Consider the following 18295-nt stretch of genomic DNA (forward strand, 5'->3'; position numbering starts at 1 on the left):
TTTGTCTTTCATCTTTAACTTTTTCCTTTCCTCCTTCTTGTACTTTTTTTGCACAGTTTGGCCATTATTGAAGCAACGACCAAACCTTACATTTACAATCTAAATTAAAATTAAAAGCCTTCAAGGTATAAAGTAAAAGAAAAAAGATGGACATTGGACGATTTCTTTGATGGTTTTCTTGATACAAATGACTATTCATGATGTTACTCTGGGTTCCAGGTAAAACTTGATTGAAAAGCTCTTTTTGTTATCCAAGTAAAAAAAACACTTCAAGACAGATTCAAGAAAAAAAAGCCAAATTTCAATGTTGTTCAAGCTTAAATGATTATATATTTATATTTAGGTAACTTGTTAAATCATCAATAGATTAGCTTATTTAACAAATTTCAGGATCAACTTGAACTATTTTCTGGTGCGCAAAAGAGATGAAAATGTACCAGAATTTAATTCTCTGTTTTATGTTAAACATAAAGTGAGAAAAGGAGAGTTAGAAAGAAAGAAAAAGTGAGAGAAAAATGTTTACCAAAAAAAAATTCACCGGTACTTTAGTTTATTTGGTAGACGCTAGATGGAGGTATATTGTGATTGGAGGTTGAGATTCGGGTTGCCTTTTTAATAGCAGATATGTTTTGTTGTTACTCTACCAGGTTTACAGTCTTGCGCCTGCTTTGCAGTTTGATTTGTTTTCAGATTCTCAAAGTGTCTTTTTGGTTAAATGAAATGGTAAACGTTGTGATAGTTTTTGGTTCAAACCTAAGTCCAAGTATAAGTCCTTATTTGGTTAACAATGATTAGTTTCATTTCACATCTAATACAGTTAACATCAACCATACAATCGACAAGCTTACAGTAACCAACAAGAGTAACAAACATTTTACAACATCAACAACCAACAACAACTACTACAACAACAACTATTAAAACAACAGCTACAAGAACAGTAACAACAAGAGTTATTCTTTATTTTTAAATCTTGTGCTTTTTATCCATCATTTCAACCCAACTTTATTATCTATCTGTTTAAGCTTGTTTTACTTTATTCTGTCGACATTTTTCTCTGTTTTTTCTTTGTTTTCCTTTCTTCTTTCTTTCACCTTCATGTCTTTTAAACATTTAACCTTACATATTTTTTTGACAAAACTGTTTACATGATGAAACTTGGATTTGTGGTAACCTGAAACCGTGATTAGCATCATCATAAAACACACACTCAACATAAAGTCCAATTAATTGTATTTGATTAATGCCTTGTTATACTGTGTAACTACCGGTGAACACTAAACTCATCAAGCAACAACCAGAACAGCAAAAGTCCATTGGATTGGTGTTGATGGAAGAGCAATAAACAAGGTCAACATTTGACAGAAGGGAACCAGTTCAGGTTGACCAACAAAGAAACCAAGAGAAACCCAAAAACACCGAGAGTTTAACAGTGAAAATTGAAGAAACAGCAAAAGAAATGGTTCTGTGATTATTATTGACTATTTATCGTCTCATCATTGAGTATTTACAAGTTGATAACCTGTGAGAGGGAGACTGATTATAATTGCGAGATTGATTATTGATGGATAACATGATAATGTCACCGGTGAATATTGAAGTGAGGAAAGGACGGAAACGTCGACCAAGCAACAGCCTCGAAGACGATCCAGTTATGGATGATTGTACAGCCGCTTTGGTTCTAATGAGTCTCTCTTGTTCACCCAAATCAACCTTTATTCCTGATCGAGGTAAGTTGAAAGAAAAAGCTAAAAAATTTTTATCGATTGTTTGATTCGCTTTTTTTCGCCGCTTTTCTTAATTATACTTTCCTACTTGAGTGAAAAAAAAAGAATCATTTTAACCCAATATATAAATTGAAAGGTTAAATTGTATGGCTCATTGTGTTACATATATTTCAACAATTGCATGATGAAAATTGAGCTCAATTAATGTTTATTAATGTTTAAGTGTTTGTCAGTTTCCCTTTTTACCCATTTGAATGAAACCAGAACATAATTTAAGCGCAAAGAAATTAAATAAGCTACCCTTAGATACACTCAATGTCATGATAAAAAAAGGATGATGATGCTGATGATGTAAATAGCGATAAAATCCTAGAAGTAGTCAGTTGTAGACAAAAAGAGCGAATAAGAGATTTTTCTTTCTTTCTCATTTTATGCTCATCTTATCAACCAATTATTCGCAGTTTGATTTCGTGTATTGATGTTTATGTGCAATAATTGTTTACAATAAAAGTTATCCCTTTTCTAGCAGATAGCTGCATCTAGCAAGCTCAATTGATGCAAAAAGGTTGCTCAAAAAATTAAACTAAAAAATGGCTCAAGAAGCAAAGTAAAAATTGGTTAACGAGGTTTTTGAATGAAGTATAAGGAGCGAGAGAAAGAAAAGTGAAGCAAAACAAATCGCTATTTAAAATGATGTACTCCCTACAGTGATACTCTACCAGTGATCTCTCCCTCAGTCTTTTTTATCATCATCCTCTTATAACTGTCCTTCTTTTGCTTTCCTCCCCTGTGAAAGAGGGTGCACGGATAAGGAGTGAAAAAAAGAAGCAAGAAGTGGTAGAAGTACTGACTAAGACAAGGAAGACGAATAAAAATGAAAGATTTGACCTGGAAGGCTGAGTTGGCCTGGGCCAGGTTGTCTTTCCCTGGATGGCCTGGCCTAAATGGGCCTCTCTTAGCTCACAACATAACCTCTTCTGGATCATACTTGATCTCTCTCTCTCTCTCTCTCTCTCTACACTCTTTTCCCCACTCATCATCTATCTTTATCACCTTTATCCTTGTATGTGTAGGATAAAAACATGTAGTTATGAAAAGTCAAAAACGATTGCTTCCTTGGAATCGCCATCTTGACATAAACTTGACAATATCTTTGCACATAGACACATTATGATGAAGCTGATAATGAAGATGATGATAATGATGATGATGATAGAGTTGGCTTTTCCTTCTTTCTTCTTCTTCTTCTGACGAGGGAAGTACCCGAGGTCATCCGAATAAAAGTTAATATTTTTATCATAAACCAATTAGGCTTTATGAGTGTTTAATTGTCTCGAAATCCCCCGGGTAGCAAATTAAAGATTAACGAGAAAAACAGAATCAAAATTCAATTTTTTACATGTAAAGTATGGCAAAGAGCATACAAAACAAAATGAGTGAAACAAAAAGGCTCATCGCAATGGGTTCATATTATTGCTTTCACATTGATCTATGCATAGCGATAGACAATAAATGGCGCTTTTCTGCCCTTGTGTCCATTTGCTACTCAAAAGAGGACGAACTATATTGTTTTTTAATAAGACGAATTCAATGACACACTAATCATTGAAATCGGTTCGGATGACCTCGGGTACCCCCCTTGTGAGAAGCATTTTTTCACAGCTAAATTTTACCGCACAAATGATAGTTTTTGCAATAGTCTTGAATAATGTGTTGAACAAAAATACATTTAACAGTTTTTTTTTCTTCATCTCTTTTTGCAGTAAATTGCTTTCTTGATATTAACAAGATTTCTTTTTCTCTTCTTCTTATACTCTATTTTATACTCTGATACTCTGTTCATTATTCCTCTAATTTTTCACTCTTTCTCTTCATTGCCATCCTCATCATCATCATCATCATCTCTCTACCATTAATACCTTACTACTTGTTCACTTGAAAGAGAAAGAGATTGACACTTCATTTTGATGATAATTCATTATTTATCAACATAATTATTGTAAATGCATTTAACATCATTATCATCAGTAAAAGTAGTAGTGGTATCATCTTTTTTCATCATCATCATCACCAATGATAGCAACATCATTAATTAGCATTAACATTATGTGCAAATAAATCTTTCTTTTCTTCTTCTTTCTTCTTCTTCTTTGAGCTGTCTCGGTAAATCTTATCAACTTTACCTTGATTCCCACTTCCTTAACCTACAAAGGTGTTGACAGAATTGACTTTTCTTCTTTCCTCCATTCTTTCCCTTTCTTTTCCCAATAACCAGTCAATGTTGTTGATGATGTTCAAAATGAGAATGATGATGTTTCCAGTTTTCCCCTTTCCCCTGTTGTCATGAAGAAGAAGAGAAAAAAATCTTCAAAATAATGATATTCCTTGATGAATCTTTTTTTATCTCCAACCTTATTCCCGCCAAATTTTCATTAATCTGGTGACATTTTTGGCGAAAAGAATTGAAAGCAAAAATTAATCAATTGCAAGGGGAAAAAAACAAATTTACAGTAAATTTCAATCAAAAAATTGGTTCAAATGTTTCATCTTACAACCTCAATAAACTGTAAATATCCTAATAATAAACAGAACCGTTAATGATGATAATAATTAAGTTTTGTGTGCAAATCAATTTAATTTGTTTCCGTGCCTATTAATAATCATTTGGAGATGAACAGTTATCCAAATGGAAGCCAAAAGTATACAATTGATTAAATTAGTTAATCAATCAGAAAAAGTATTTTAATTACTTTGCAATACAATTTATTCAATTACAGATGTGAATCCATTATTGTTGCAAACTTGTAAACCTCTAAACAACTGAAATGCTGCAAAAAACGTGCTCATAAATATTCATTCAACATCACTCGAGTTATCATCATTATTACTATCATTTGTAATAAATAATAAAATCATTTTCCCATCATAAGCAGAAATCAGAAAAAAAGAGAAACAAGAAAAAAAACTATTTTACAATCAATTTAAACAATGTAACAATATTTTGATCATTTTGGTTGAGTAAAAATTCAGGTTAACTTGAAGAAAATTCAATTTTCATGATTGACATAAAAAACGGCAAATGATCAACTTTAACCCTGATAAGGGTTTTGGTTATGGTCAATGTGTTTACAATTGTATTCAACTTGAAAGGATGAAACGTAAACAAAATGTTCACCAGAAAAAGGAGAAAAAAAATGAAATGAAATTGTCACATGAAGAAAAGGGATGAATAAGAATTGAAATGCAAATTAATTCAATGAAGAAGAAGAAGAAAAAATTCAACTTACAACAATCAAACTATTTAATTAACTTTTCATGGTTATCATTATCAACATTATTTAAATTACTCTTTCATTTATGTATGTTTTACACATTTTTTTTCATTTTGAAACAAGTTTATTTATCTGTTAACCAGATTATGTTTGATTCTTGCGTGATTATCAACAGTAATCAACTTGCTCCAACCCTATTTATCAACTCTTTTCAACTGTTATTGTTGTTGATTTTTTTACTATCTTGTTACTACTGCTGCTGGTTGTTGATGCTCATGTTTGCTAACCTGGATAGCGTAGTTTGTGTTGCTTTTTTGACGGTTAACTGTTTTTACAATCAACAACAAATAGGTGAATATTGAAGGAATCAATTAACCAGAATTGAAAGTTGCAAATTGTTTTACTCCAATGGAGCCACTTTCGATGTTGAACTCGAGTTTACTTGATTCACTCGAATCAATTCACTCAAATTGATTCTGAAAATTTCAACCTTTTTTTTGAGCTCAACAAAGTAAATGGCAACTTTGAATTGGATAAATAAACTTGAAAAATTCAGTCAAAAGTTCAATGTTTCAAATCGATAAGAGATTAAAGATTCGATCATTTCTTTTGTTCTTTCATCTTTCAACCTGACCAATGAACAAATTTTTACTCGAATCGCGATTTTGCTAAAAGTAAATTTCCATTTTCACTTCCCTTTATTAGTCTTTCCATAAAACTTGGAGACTCGATATTTTGACTGCTTTTTCAGGCAACAAATCGATTAAACCTTTACTGAGTCAAGTGACAATTTGCATGATTAAAGTACATCTTATTAATTAGTAATGAACCTTGTGATAACATTCAAAATGGACATTTACTGTTGCTAACCTCAACCGAATTCATTTGAATTTTAATACAGAAAATATTTAAATGAATAGATTATGTAGATTCGATGTGTAATTGGAAATTTTCATCAAAATTTCATTTTCTGTCATTTTTTTTCTTCTCTTCTTTCCACCATTTTCCCTGCTCGCCATGATTCAACCATTTTCTTTGTTCCCTTTATCGTAGATTATTGTAATTATCAAATGAATGCCTTTTCTTGAGACTCGACGAATTACTTTTCCTTCATTTGATTGTCTTCTCTTCACCTGAACATTATTATCCTTTATATACCTTGACTTTTACCTTTTCTGTTATCTTTTATTTTCTCCTTTTGATCCTTTCCAAAAAGCGGATTAACAGAAAGACTAATTACTTTTGGCCACTTTGTCAAACCTTTTTCTTCACCTATTTTCATCTTCATTTGGACCAGTCAAGAACTTAATTCAACTCGATAATCATCCAAATTTTATGCCTTGTCAGTCCATTTCCATCCTCTCATTGAACCAAAATTGAAAAGAAATGAGTTGAAAATGAACAAAAAAGCAACAAAAATTTTCATTTCATTCATCTGACAGTTTGACTTTTGTTGACTTTCAAGTTTATTTTTCATCTTTCATCACCAGTTTCAGAGAGAGAGGAAAAAATTGTTGAGCAACGACAAAAAATTGAGCTAAATGTTTTTTTCCTTTTCCTCATCATGTTAATAGCTTGAACATGTGAAAATATAAACATTTCATGAAAAAAATATTGAACATAAAGCAAGCAACAACAAAAAAACAAAGATTCATTATTCAATTTGAATGCGAAAAAATTCATCAATTTAAAAATTTTGCATTTCTGGTTACAATGTAATGTTTGAAAAAGTGATTTTAATGGATTACATTGAATGGCGAATGAAAAATTGAACAAAAAAATGATAAAAAGTAAAACATTTTATATTCTGTATTCTAACGCCATCTATCGTTGGAAGTGGTAAAACTGTTACCAGAGATGAACGAGAAATGGATGATGAGGAAAACAGGAAGAAGAGCAGAAGATAGATGAGAGAGAACAAAGAAGGAAGAAAGCGATAGAAGGTCACCAAAATGAAAGAGCATTGAAAAGCCGGTATTGATTCCTCTTTCATTCCCTTACTTTATATTACTTTGTTTCCTATCAGTGAAGGTGATTGAAAGAAACGCATGCTTACAACTCAACTTTTATCCAAAGGAATTTTACTTTCATTTTTCTCTTTACTTTCCTTTTTTCGCCTGTCTTCAATCTCTTTCTTTCATCTTTTTTCTTTGTCTTCTCTGTCTTTGTGTGTTTATAATTATCTAAATACTGAATCTGAATATTTTTACATATTATCACCAACAGATGAACGAGTAATGATCAAATCTTTTCCTGTTTGGCCAACATTTTTTCACATTTTTTTCTCTCTCTCCTTGGTTCTAACCCTGCAAAAAATTCAGAGTTTCATGTTTACTCGCATTATCAACAACATTGATATTATTCTGAAGCAAACTGAATTTTTTCTTCTTTGCTCTCATTTTATTTCTTTTTTTCTTGCTCCTTTTTTTCACCCTAAATCTGAATATATTTTCAACTCACTGAATTTGATTTCTTTGCCTTTTCCATTGACTCTATGATTATCATTTACTTTTAAATTAAAATGTAACTTTTACATTTACAAAGATTCCTCTCTATTGACATTGATTTTTCATCATCATAATCATTATCCTTCTTCCTCTTTCAGTTGGAAATATAAAAATAACTCGACTTGTTTCCATGCAAGTTGCAAAATGAAGAAAAGATGAAAGGCTTGGAAGAGGAAAAAAGTTATCTCAACAATCCATGGGATCATAATCCTCTTAGAGCAAAAATGATATTTGGTGACACTTTTTTCTTCTCTCTTCATTTCTTACTTATTCAGAAGATTCATAAGATTGAGTATAAAAATTGAGAAGATTTAGCAAAAAAAAGATGAAAATTCAATATTAATTATGTATTTGTGTTCATTTCAACTCAGAATCATTGATCTTCATGTGTGATCATCTAACAACCCTGTAAGTGTATATGCATTATCAATCTACATTTATAGTGAACGGAAAATGATAAGTAATAAATTGAACTTTTCACTTTTCTCTCTCTCTCTTTTCATGCTTCTCTCTGAGTTTGACTTTTATCAGAATTGTGTATTTTTCTCATTTTATCGTATCAATGGTAAACATTTTATTGATAAATTTATCAGTTTCAACTGAAATGGAAAGAAAAGAGTTTTAATGAAATGAGTTTTTGGTCGCTTTTATATTCTGATTGATTTCTTTTTCTTTATCCTCTTGAAAAAATAAAATAAAATTGCAAATTGAATCAAACTATCAACAATTTTATTTCTTCTCTTCATGGTAAATTTATCGTCAAACATGATTCATCAAGTTTGACGATAATTTTACTGGTTTCTTCTCTTCTTTCCCTCTCTTTCTGACGATATCTTATTTCACTCCCAGTAATCCAGGGTAAGAATAGTGATAATAACGAAATAAAAATAATGACAAATAATGAAAAAAAACTTGGAATAACAGCAATTCCAACAGGGAAGGAATAAAATATCCTGCCTTTTGAACCAGAATTTGTGATATTTTCTTTTCCAAAAGTTCTCTATTTTTTTATGATAATGATTGAATGAAGAGAACGAAAAAGTACACAATTTGAAGGAAAGGAAAAAAGGTATCAACAAGATTTGCCTTTCATTTTTCCATGAAAGAGTTGAAAGAAAAAGGAAAGAAACGGAGAAAAAAAGTTTCAAATTCAATTCTGAAAAGAGAAGCTTATTATCTTATTTGGATGATGCTGAGAAGCTTAAATCAGAAGCTTAAATCTAAACAAGGTTAGGATAAATATAAAAATATAAAATGAAAATAAGAATCAAAAGCAAGAAATAAAAAGTTAGTCCTTCATTTCGTTCAACGATAAGTTTAAAAAAGTAAAGCAAAAAAAGGGAAAAAACGTAAAGTTGATGAAATTTTTTCTTCAACTTATCATCAAATATAAATATGTATATATATCAATGTATAAACACTTGATAGGCCCATTTATAAGTATAAAAATGTACAAATGTATCCAATAATAAATATATTTTCAAGTTTATCGAGGCAAAATTTTTCAATTTCAAGACTTGAAGAGTCTTCTCTTCACCTTTATTCCTCCCTTTTTATTGTAATATTTATGTTCATCTCTCTGTGTGACTGTGTGAGTGTGAATGAGAAGGAAAAATAATCGAAAGGCTGTAAAATGTGTTGAAAAAGTTGAGAGTAAACCATAAAATGAAATGAAATAAGATTGAAAATAAATTTGAAAAAAAGCTAGAGATTTTAATGTCAACCATCAATTTGAAAATGTAATTTACTTTTAGATAGTAACGAGATTAACTTGTGTACAGTGATGACAACGAATGAAAACATTTTAACATTGCCTTCATCTTTCTCATCATCATCCTCATTATCATCATTGAACTTTTTGTTATTTGAATTAAAAAGAAGATATCATCTTGTAATCCATTCACGACTCTCTTCATTCAATTTTGGGTTCGATGAATGAACAACTTTACTTGCCTTCACTCTTGTCCCTCATCCTAAGCATCATTATTAATCTTGAACCATTTTCCTTCTGCTCATCATCATTCTCATTATTTTCATCATTATCTTGAAAATTATTGTCTCTGCAGTTTCTCTCTGTAATAATGAGAAACAATCCTCTTTCGCCTCTCACGCGTCTGTATTAAGGTACACTTTTTAAAAAATGTTATGATGCTTCAATTGATTCTGATTGAATCAATGGTTAACCATCTTATTGCGAGTTTTATGGAGCCAATATAATTATATAAGCCAATTATGTCTAAATCTGTCACATTTCTTTGTCTAATTCATTTCACAATTACAATAGTTTTACTCGGTTGCTCACTCTCTCTGTCTCTCTGCTGCACACCTGATTTCACCCGAAATTATCATCTCTTTATCCATCCTTATCGATAAAAGGATTTCTCCTCTTTTCTCCAACATTTCAAATTGCTATTCATTACATCTTCCATTAGCTAATAGCATCTCTTTCATATTCACCATTACCATCATCATCATCATCAAATAATTGCATATAATCGCAATAATATGAAACCAATGAAATTTCACGAACAAGTAAACTAAAATATCATTAATCGAATCTGGAATTAACTTTACGATCAAATAAATAACCATGAATACTCGAGATTTTATGGAAACATTTTTTTCTCTCTCGAAGTTTAAACCTTTTTTTTGAAATCCTTTTTTATGCACTTAGAGTTAAACCAATTACAATTTACACTTGCTAATGAATATAATTATGTAAACTTATTTTCAGATTGACTGGAAAATAGAGTTTTTTTTAAGACAAACATCAAAAACAAATTAACGATAATTTGAAATCTTTTTTGCCTCTTTTATTGAAATGGTTCAATATATTGAAGAGCAAAATTGATAAACATCAAAATGACTATCAAAATGTAGACAAGTTTATTTCAGTTGAACATTTCAAAATGTTGAATCTTTTCAAATATTGTTGATATTGAAAACTTATCAAATCGACTGTTTCCCAACTGAAACAATAATTATTCAATTTAAACAATTTTCATCACTCCAAGAACTCGACTTTGTCACTCCAAGATTCACTCTTTTCCCCATTCTTTTCCTTTCCTGTCAACCTTTTTTTTCTCTTCTTCCTCTTCTTTTCCCTCATTTTATACAATTTTTTACTTCCATCAAACTGAATTTACCTATTCATCTTTTGCTATTACTTATACTCTGTTTACGCAGTGAAAGGTTTACTCATCATCAGATGATGATGATAATGAAAAAAAAGATGAGTAGCATAAAGAGACAAAAGATGAGAAAGAAAACTTGTCGACTTTTCAACCTTATTTTTTGAATTGTCAACAAGCTTTTTTTACGTTTTTTGTTTCCTTGCTGCTTTTCACTTTGGTAAACAAAGTGAGAAATGGAAGCACAAAATGTTGAATCGATTTTCATGGAAATCCATTGAACCGAATAACATGGCAATAATAGCGCCCATATAAACATTGTATGTGAACCTATTTGACTCTGTACAAGTTTTGCCCTCCAAATAATCCTTATTAAGTTGAAAGGTTACCAAAAAATGTTACTTTTTTACTTTTCTCTGGTTTAACCCAAATTCAACCCATTTTCAGTCTTGTATTCACCATTAAACTCTCATCAGCTTTACTTTTATGTTTCACCCAAAATTTTTCATTCACCTTTTCTTCGCCATGAGAACAAAAATCAATTTTTCTAATCTCTCTTCATTTTCTCTCTCAATTATCATTATGAAGCTATCAAGTTTTTTTCTGCTTTCAGGGTTGCAATAATTTTCTTCAGGGATAATCACTGAAACAGCATAATCATTGGTTGATTAGTCCTTGATGAGTGCAGATCAACAGCAACAAGACAAGAAGAGCAAATCAAATCAAGTTTCAATAACATTTTTGTGACTTCACTTTATTATTCATTTCAACTTTTCTTCCGTTGCTATAAATAATGACAAATCATTATCAAATGTTATTCCATTATTTCATTCCATTTTTCAGTTTCCCATTCAATTTCATTCAAGGTTCTCTGTGTTGCCAACTAACATTGTTTTTCTTCTTCCAGTTATATCTTGTATCGCCATTTTTTACTCAACCCTCTTCACGTTTACTTATTACATTGTTGCTGTAAATTTTACTCTTGCTCTCTTCACTGGTTACGTCTTTTGCCGTTGAAAGTTAATCAACATTACAAGTTAATTTGATACCTTTAATAACCTTTCTACTTGATTATTTCTGTCAACTTATTGTTAGATAACTTTAAATTGCAAAATGTAATCAATATCTTGATCGCGCTCCCTTTTTACCTTTTCATCTAATCAAATATATAAATGCTTTCTATCAAATTATTATCATTACCATGCTAAGTTGAAAAGGAAAGGATGGAAAAAAGAAGTTTTTTTTTCTTGAATGAAACAAAGAAGAGCAAAATATTGTTTGAAATAAATCATTTTTTTCCACTTTTACTATTCCACCTGAGAAACTATTACAATTTATTATCATTTTTTCAATAAAAAAGCACAAAATTACCTGATAAATTCTGAACATGCTGAAGGGGAAAAAACAAATGAAACTTATTGATTTTCAAACAGAAAACGTAATTTTCATCCAATATTTTCATCATTACTTTTTGCTGTATTGTTCACTGTTTGAACACGCAACTAGAAATGATGAAATTCATGTCTCTATGTTTGTCGGGCTTATTGATGGTTCTATTATTATCAAAAATATGATTCAATGAATTTTTGCCTGAAAAAAGGCGAAACTTGAGTGAGAAGAATCAAGTGAAACTAATATGATAATGGTGATTAACATTGAAAAGGGTTTGGAGTTAATAGTTGATCCGCCAAGAGTGACTCTCTTAGGTTACAAAACCTCTTGTCTTATGGGGTAATCACGAGTAAAGACGAAGATAAAGATTATTGAAAAAATACTTTTGGTTTACATTACTTTCAAATGTAAACTTCATACCATTTGAAGTGATGAGAAAGAAAGGAGGAGAAGAGAGAAAAGATGAAACTGGCAATGACGATCATTATCATGATTATCAAGAAAAATTTAGAGGCAGGTCAACCTAATTAGCAGGGAAACAAACATTGTTAGCAACCTTTTAATTAGCGTGTTTTCTGCCTTTTACAATAAACAGTTCTTATGGCAAAAATATTTGAACCTTTTCTTTCCTTCTCATCCATATTATTATATTATTTTTATGTTCATCATTATGATAAGCATTCCTAATAGGACTGATATTCTGCTGTTTTCGACATTAAATTAACATGATATGATAATGGTTAGAGGAATGAGAAAATGAAGATGAGCATGGAACAAGAAGAAAAGGATAATATTTATCATCGTTTTTTTCCTTTTCTCTCTCTTTCCTTGTGATTTACAAGTCATCATTTTAAGTTATTTATATGTTTCTTTTTGCTCGGCTCACTTTCCCCAAGAACAATAATATTATTAATAATCATGATAATAAACAAAAAGTTGCCTGAAAATTTATCTTTTGTTTGAATTTTTGAAACTTTTTATTCCTATCAGTAAACACACTATTCATTTATTCCTCTCGTAATATTCACAATATTATCAACAAAATTTTTTCTTCTTTACCATCATTTTCTTCATGTCATTTCGTTTTTCCCTTTCTCTTATCATTCCAAGTAAAAGTGAGAAACGAAAAATTATTAATGATATTTATGATAACTTTTCATGTATTTTCCAGCATACATTTTCTGATAAAGCAACTGCTGTTACCAGACAATATTTTGTGTATCAACAATGAAGAGAATCAAGAAGAAGAGCAGAATTTTTTTAAAATTGCACCAAATTTTTGAGTTAACTTTTCACAGGAAAGAAAAAAAACGAAGAAAAACTTAGCAAAAATTCATTCTTTATCCTTTGTACTTGAAACTGGAAATATTTCCATTCAAGTTGATCATAATTTGATGATTTCTTTTTCAATCATCATTCCATTTTAATTTTTCACCTTCAATCAATAACTTTAATGGCTCATTTTCAAATTCTTGATATCATTCAATCTCTACTTTTATTAACCTTTTCCTTTTATATCCATATCCATATATTGCATTTCATTGATGGTTGCTGTAATCATTTCTCATAATCGATAAACAATGAGCCAATTTTCATTTCGCTTTCTTTATTCATTTATATTGACATTTCATTGACCAAAATGTATCCATTGACCATTTGATAGTCTCTCTTTTTTATTGTTTGCCATCTATTGACATTTACCATTAGTTTACTTGTTACTATCAATCGATAGCATTTAATTATTTACATTGTATCCAATTTGCATTGAAATGTTTTTATCCATTTCATGTCTTACTATTATTACATTTTAATGAAGACAAAATTGTATAACACTTGGACTAGCTTTTGTTCAATCTTCAACCTTGTTTCTACCTTTCAATGTTTCCAATCTGGTTTTGTCTTTTCCTTTCCTTTAAATGTTTCTCTTCTTTCTCTTTACATCCCATTTTCACTTTGGATTATATCTATTGTCATTTGACAGGTTAATAGTATTCAAGTCAACTTGTTACCTTTCTCTTTACACTCATCTTGGATTAAATTGAGCAAATTTTAAATTTAGATTGATTCTGTCAAAGATGAACTTCTTTGTCAAATTTGTTGAGCTTTGTATGTTTTGTTGCTTATGCTTTTGCTGTCAATTGTGCTTATTATTGTATTTTTTTTACTTATGATAAATTAATTTTTTTGGTTTTTCTTCTTTTCTTTTTTTACCAATTGATTTAGGCACTTATTCAATGTCTGTGAAGAGCATCGATTCTGGTGTTGGCTATTGTTCAGCGACAAGTCGATCCAATACACCTTCACCGACCACAATCAACGAAGATTCAACTGCCCCAATTGCCATTGAGATTAATAAGGATGATGAACAAATTAATGGATTAACAATCAATAAAGATGAAGGAATTGATATGGATGAAACTATTGATTTTATCATTGATGATCCAATACAAACCAGTGTTGAGGTAAGAAAAGTAAAAGTTCTTAGTCTTAACAATCAATTTACATTTTATTAGATGATAATCAATGAAAATGGTTCCTTTCTGCTTCTTTCTCCTTGTTATCCAATTTTCATATTATTTCACCAATTTTTTTCTTCTCTTCTCCTTCTCATGATCTGAATAGAAAATTTGATTTAATGGATTCATATTTTCATTTAGATGTGCTTAGGTTTATGTGTTGAATTGAATTAACCAAAACATTTTATTTTTTCTTTTCTTTTATCGTCTGATTGTTTATTCATTTCATTTATCATTTCAATCTCTTTTTCTTTCTTTGTTAACAGAAGGCACGACGAATTGTGTTCAAATGTACTTGGCGTGGATGTGGCCTTCGATGTGATCTTGTTGAAGATATTGAGAAACATGTTAGAATAGTTCATCTTGGGTAAGTTTTATTGTTGAGATGAAACTGGTTCATTGAGTCGAGAATTGAATTAATAAATGAATTTATTTGTTTGTTTACAGACGAAGTGAGGCGACCGGCGAAGATGATAATGATCATGAGGAAGAATTTTATTATGCTGAAATTGAAGAAGAGATGGAAATTGATAATATTAGTAGTAAAGAGAGTTCATGTTCTAGTGACAGTAGTCTGGGTCCTTTGTCACCCGTCTCGAGTTCACCAGAGTCACCTAACAGTACAAATTACAATCTAAGCCCAACACTCAGCTCGGCTTCCCTCCTTTTCTTTGCTCCTTCACCCACTTGGAGTCATCTTGATATGGCTCGACCTCCACACGAAGATCCTGAGTACCAAAAGCAACAAAAGCAACTTCAACAGCAACAACAACTACAACAAAACCAGCAAGTGCAAAATGTTCAACAGACAACTTCTGTGAATCAAACTATTCTCAGTGCCCAGATTAAACCGGAACCGGAAAGGAAGACAGTGATATCAAGCCCGATCAACATTCCCGGTATTTCGGTGGCCCATCGTTGGTCGACAAAAGTACGTGATTCTGCTTCTCTTTCATCGTCTTTCTCGACAAGTTGCAACTCAAGCTACTCATTTTCAAATTCCCACCACCACCATCATCATCTCAATAATCACATGCTTCATCATCATGCCAACAACAACAATAATCATCACTATAATCAATCTCAAGCATCTCTCCTTGCCTCAAGTCCAAGTCCAGTAAACCTTTTCTCGCCAAAAGCTCCTTCCAAAGTTATGCGATTAAGTAGCAACACATCCAGCCCGGTCAACATTAAGTCAACAAACAGCACAACTTCGGTAATTGCTGTAACCTCATTAGCCTCGTCATTAAGCGCAACCGGAACAGTAAACCTTGCCACAACCAGTGTCAACACCAGCAACATTAGCACTACCAATGGAGCAAACAGCAACAACATGAATGCCACCAACACTACCAGCATTACCATAAACCCAACCAATGCAAGTAACTCTAGTAATCATTCAAGTAACAGCAATCAGTGGACAAGCTTGTTGCAATCTTCAAGCTCGTCGGCCACTAGCAAGGGTCATAGCATATCGCCAACCCGACGAACCCGAACCGAAACCAGAAAGTGTCGTAAAGTTTATGGAATGGAAAATCGTGATTCATGGTGTACTCAATGCAAATGGAAAAAGGCTTGCACTCGTTTTGTCGATTAAAGGAAAAGAGTGAAAATCGTGAAAAGAGAAAGAAAAAAAAGCAAGCGCAAAATTAGACAAAAAAAGATGATGACAAACAAGGAATGGAAAAAAGCTTCAAATCGATTGCCATTCAAAACTTTTTCCTTTTATCCTCATCATTCTCTTTTATTCGCATCTTCTTTATCACAATTTGCCTTTCAAGTTTCTTTAACCCCTTTCTTTTCTTCTCCTTTTGCTTTCTCATAATTTTTTATCTTAATCTTTTTTCCATAATTTTCTCTTTTCCTTTGCTTCTCTAAATCATGTTTCATCTTCCCTGATAAAACACTTCAAACCGCATCAGTTTAATCACAGAAAAACAAAATCTTCGCCTTGCTTTGCCTTCTCAGCTTCTTCTTTTCCTTTTCCTTTCTCTTCTAATTTTCGCTCATCACTCAATATACACTCATCATTTCCTTTTCCTTTTTTCCTTTGCTTCCTTTCTACTTCATTTTTCTCTTGTTTCTTCAAAACTCAATAGATTTTTCATTACACAGCATCGAAAATCAAGTTGTACCTTGTTCTCAGCATCTTTGCTCATGAAAGCAACTTTGATTAAAAAATTGAGTCAATCACGAAGATCATGAAATTCACAGTCGAACTGACCAAGATTTTGTCTTCTCTAACACCGAATACTTTGTGATAAATTTCATGATCTTTAATGAACGACTGTTTTTCTTGAGTTGAATCTGCTTTCGATGAGCAAAGATACCAAAACAAGGCACAACTCAATTCGCGCTGCTGAATATATTATACATTCAGATATTTTTTTGCCTCTCATCGTTTTTAGTTATATCGTTTTAAATTGAAATATATACAAAATTCATTGCTCACATTTTTTTATTTTTCATTCTAATATTTATTTCTCTTTTTTTGTTCAATATATTCTTCTTTTCTCTCTCATCATTTTCATCATCACATTTCTTCTTCTTTCCCCGTGTCTTCCCTTTTCATCTTATCATTTTTGCTTTGACATCCAACTCTTTCGTTTGATTCTTTTGCAAAACTTCAAAGACTCAAAACGAGAAAAAAATTTAAATTCAACAAAACAAAATGAAGACACAACAATAGACAAAAAAGACAAAAAATCTTACAAGAAAAATTTTCTCCTCTTTGTGCTGGTTTTTAAACAAACAAAAAGCAAAAACAAAATGCACATTAACATGATGTTATACCCTTTGGTTGTTCACCTTATTAATGAAATAATAATAACAATAATAATAATGATATTAATATTTAGCATATCCAATTGCAAATTGAAAAACTAAACAAAAGTCTTGACATTTATTTATTTTATAAATTTAATTTGAATAACTTCAACTTTTTCCTCGTGATTAACAAGAAGAAAGGTAAGTGATGAAACCTGAGAAAACCCAAGCATGGAACAAAGAAAGTGGCTGATGAAAATAATGAGCTTCAGCAACAATTTCAGGAAAAGTATAATTATCTTCATTATAATTAGGTGTTGAGGTTTAAAGCGTCTTGTCAAGTAAATCAGTAAACCTTACCTCATCGTGTTATCAATGAACGGGAAAAGGCCTAAAAGAGTCTCAACAAAAGAAAGAACAGAAAATTAATGAAAAGACAACTTGAATTGCATTCACAATCAATACTCGGTAACCATCATGACAATCATATCAATTTCAAGACTAATCTTTACCAACGAACGATATTTTCGTTGATAAAACATCAGATCGGCGATCATCAAAACTGATAAAAGACTGATTTCTCGATTTCCTTCTTGTTTGAATGGAAATTTCAGTTTTGTGAGCGATTTTTCTGTTAATATTTTATCCAAGATGAAGCTTTAGCATAACCAGAATCTGAATGATTAACTTTTCCTTTTAGCATTGAGCTGATGAAGACTGGAATATGAAAATTTTTTGCTCGAAATTGATTCGTAATTTTGCAAATTCGAGAAATTTATTCTTGTTTAAACACTGGCAATATTGAATGATTATTCAAACAGAATCATGGATCGCATACTATAAGAAGGAAATGTTGCCCATGTTATGCTTTCAATTCAAGTTTATCTGATTATTATATTTATGAGGTAAACTGATTGTGGATGGAAAAACAAATGAATCAAAATAAAGTTAATATCAAGAGCAAAACAAATAGAAGTGGAAAAA

The 18295-nt window shown here is 31.0% G+C and overlaps 1 protein-coding gene across 1 annotated transcript; it reads left to right on the plus strand.

The window, feature by feature from the left end:
* Positions 1-554: 554 nt before the first annotated feature.
* Positions 555-17437, plus strand: LOC107372198 (uncharacterized). The gene is made up of 4 exons (XM_015940385.3): positions 555-1730; positions 14253-14491; positions 14812-14912; positions 14993-17437. The coding sequence occupies exons 1-4, from the start codon at positions 1565-1567 to the stop codon at positions 16140-16142; spliced, it is 1656 nt and encodes a 551-aa protein (XP_015795871.2). The 5' UTR covers positions 555-1564; the 3' UTR covers positions 16143-17437.
* Positions 17438-18295: the final 858 nt, after the last annotated feature.

The sequence above is a fragment of the Tetranychus urticae genome, chromosome 1 (genome assembly GCF_039701765.1).
Source record: "Tetranychus urticae isolate SD_2017Ah chromosome 1, NJAU_TeUrti_SD_1.0, whole genome shotgun sequence".
NCBI lineage: Eukaryota > Metazoa > Arthropoda > Arachnida > Trombidiformes > Tetranychidae > Tetranychus > Tetranychus urticae.

Bases quoted from the DNA above. Each gene is read 5' to 3' on its own strand.
- LOC107372198 (XM_015940385.3), top strand. From the start codon at position 1,565: ATGGATAACATGATAATGTCACCGGTGAATATTGAAGTGAGGAAAGGA. The intron at 1,731-14,252 runs GTAAGTTGAAAG...CAATTGATTTAG, and splicing joins AACCTTTATTCCTGATCGAG to GCACTTATTCAATGTCTGTG. The intron at 14,492-14,811 runs GTAAGAAAAGTA...CTTTGTTAACAG, and splicing joins CAATACAAACCAGTGTTGAG to AAGGCACGACGAATTGTGTT.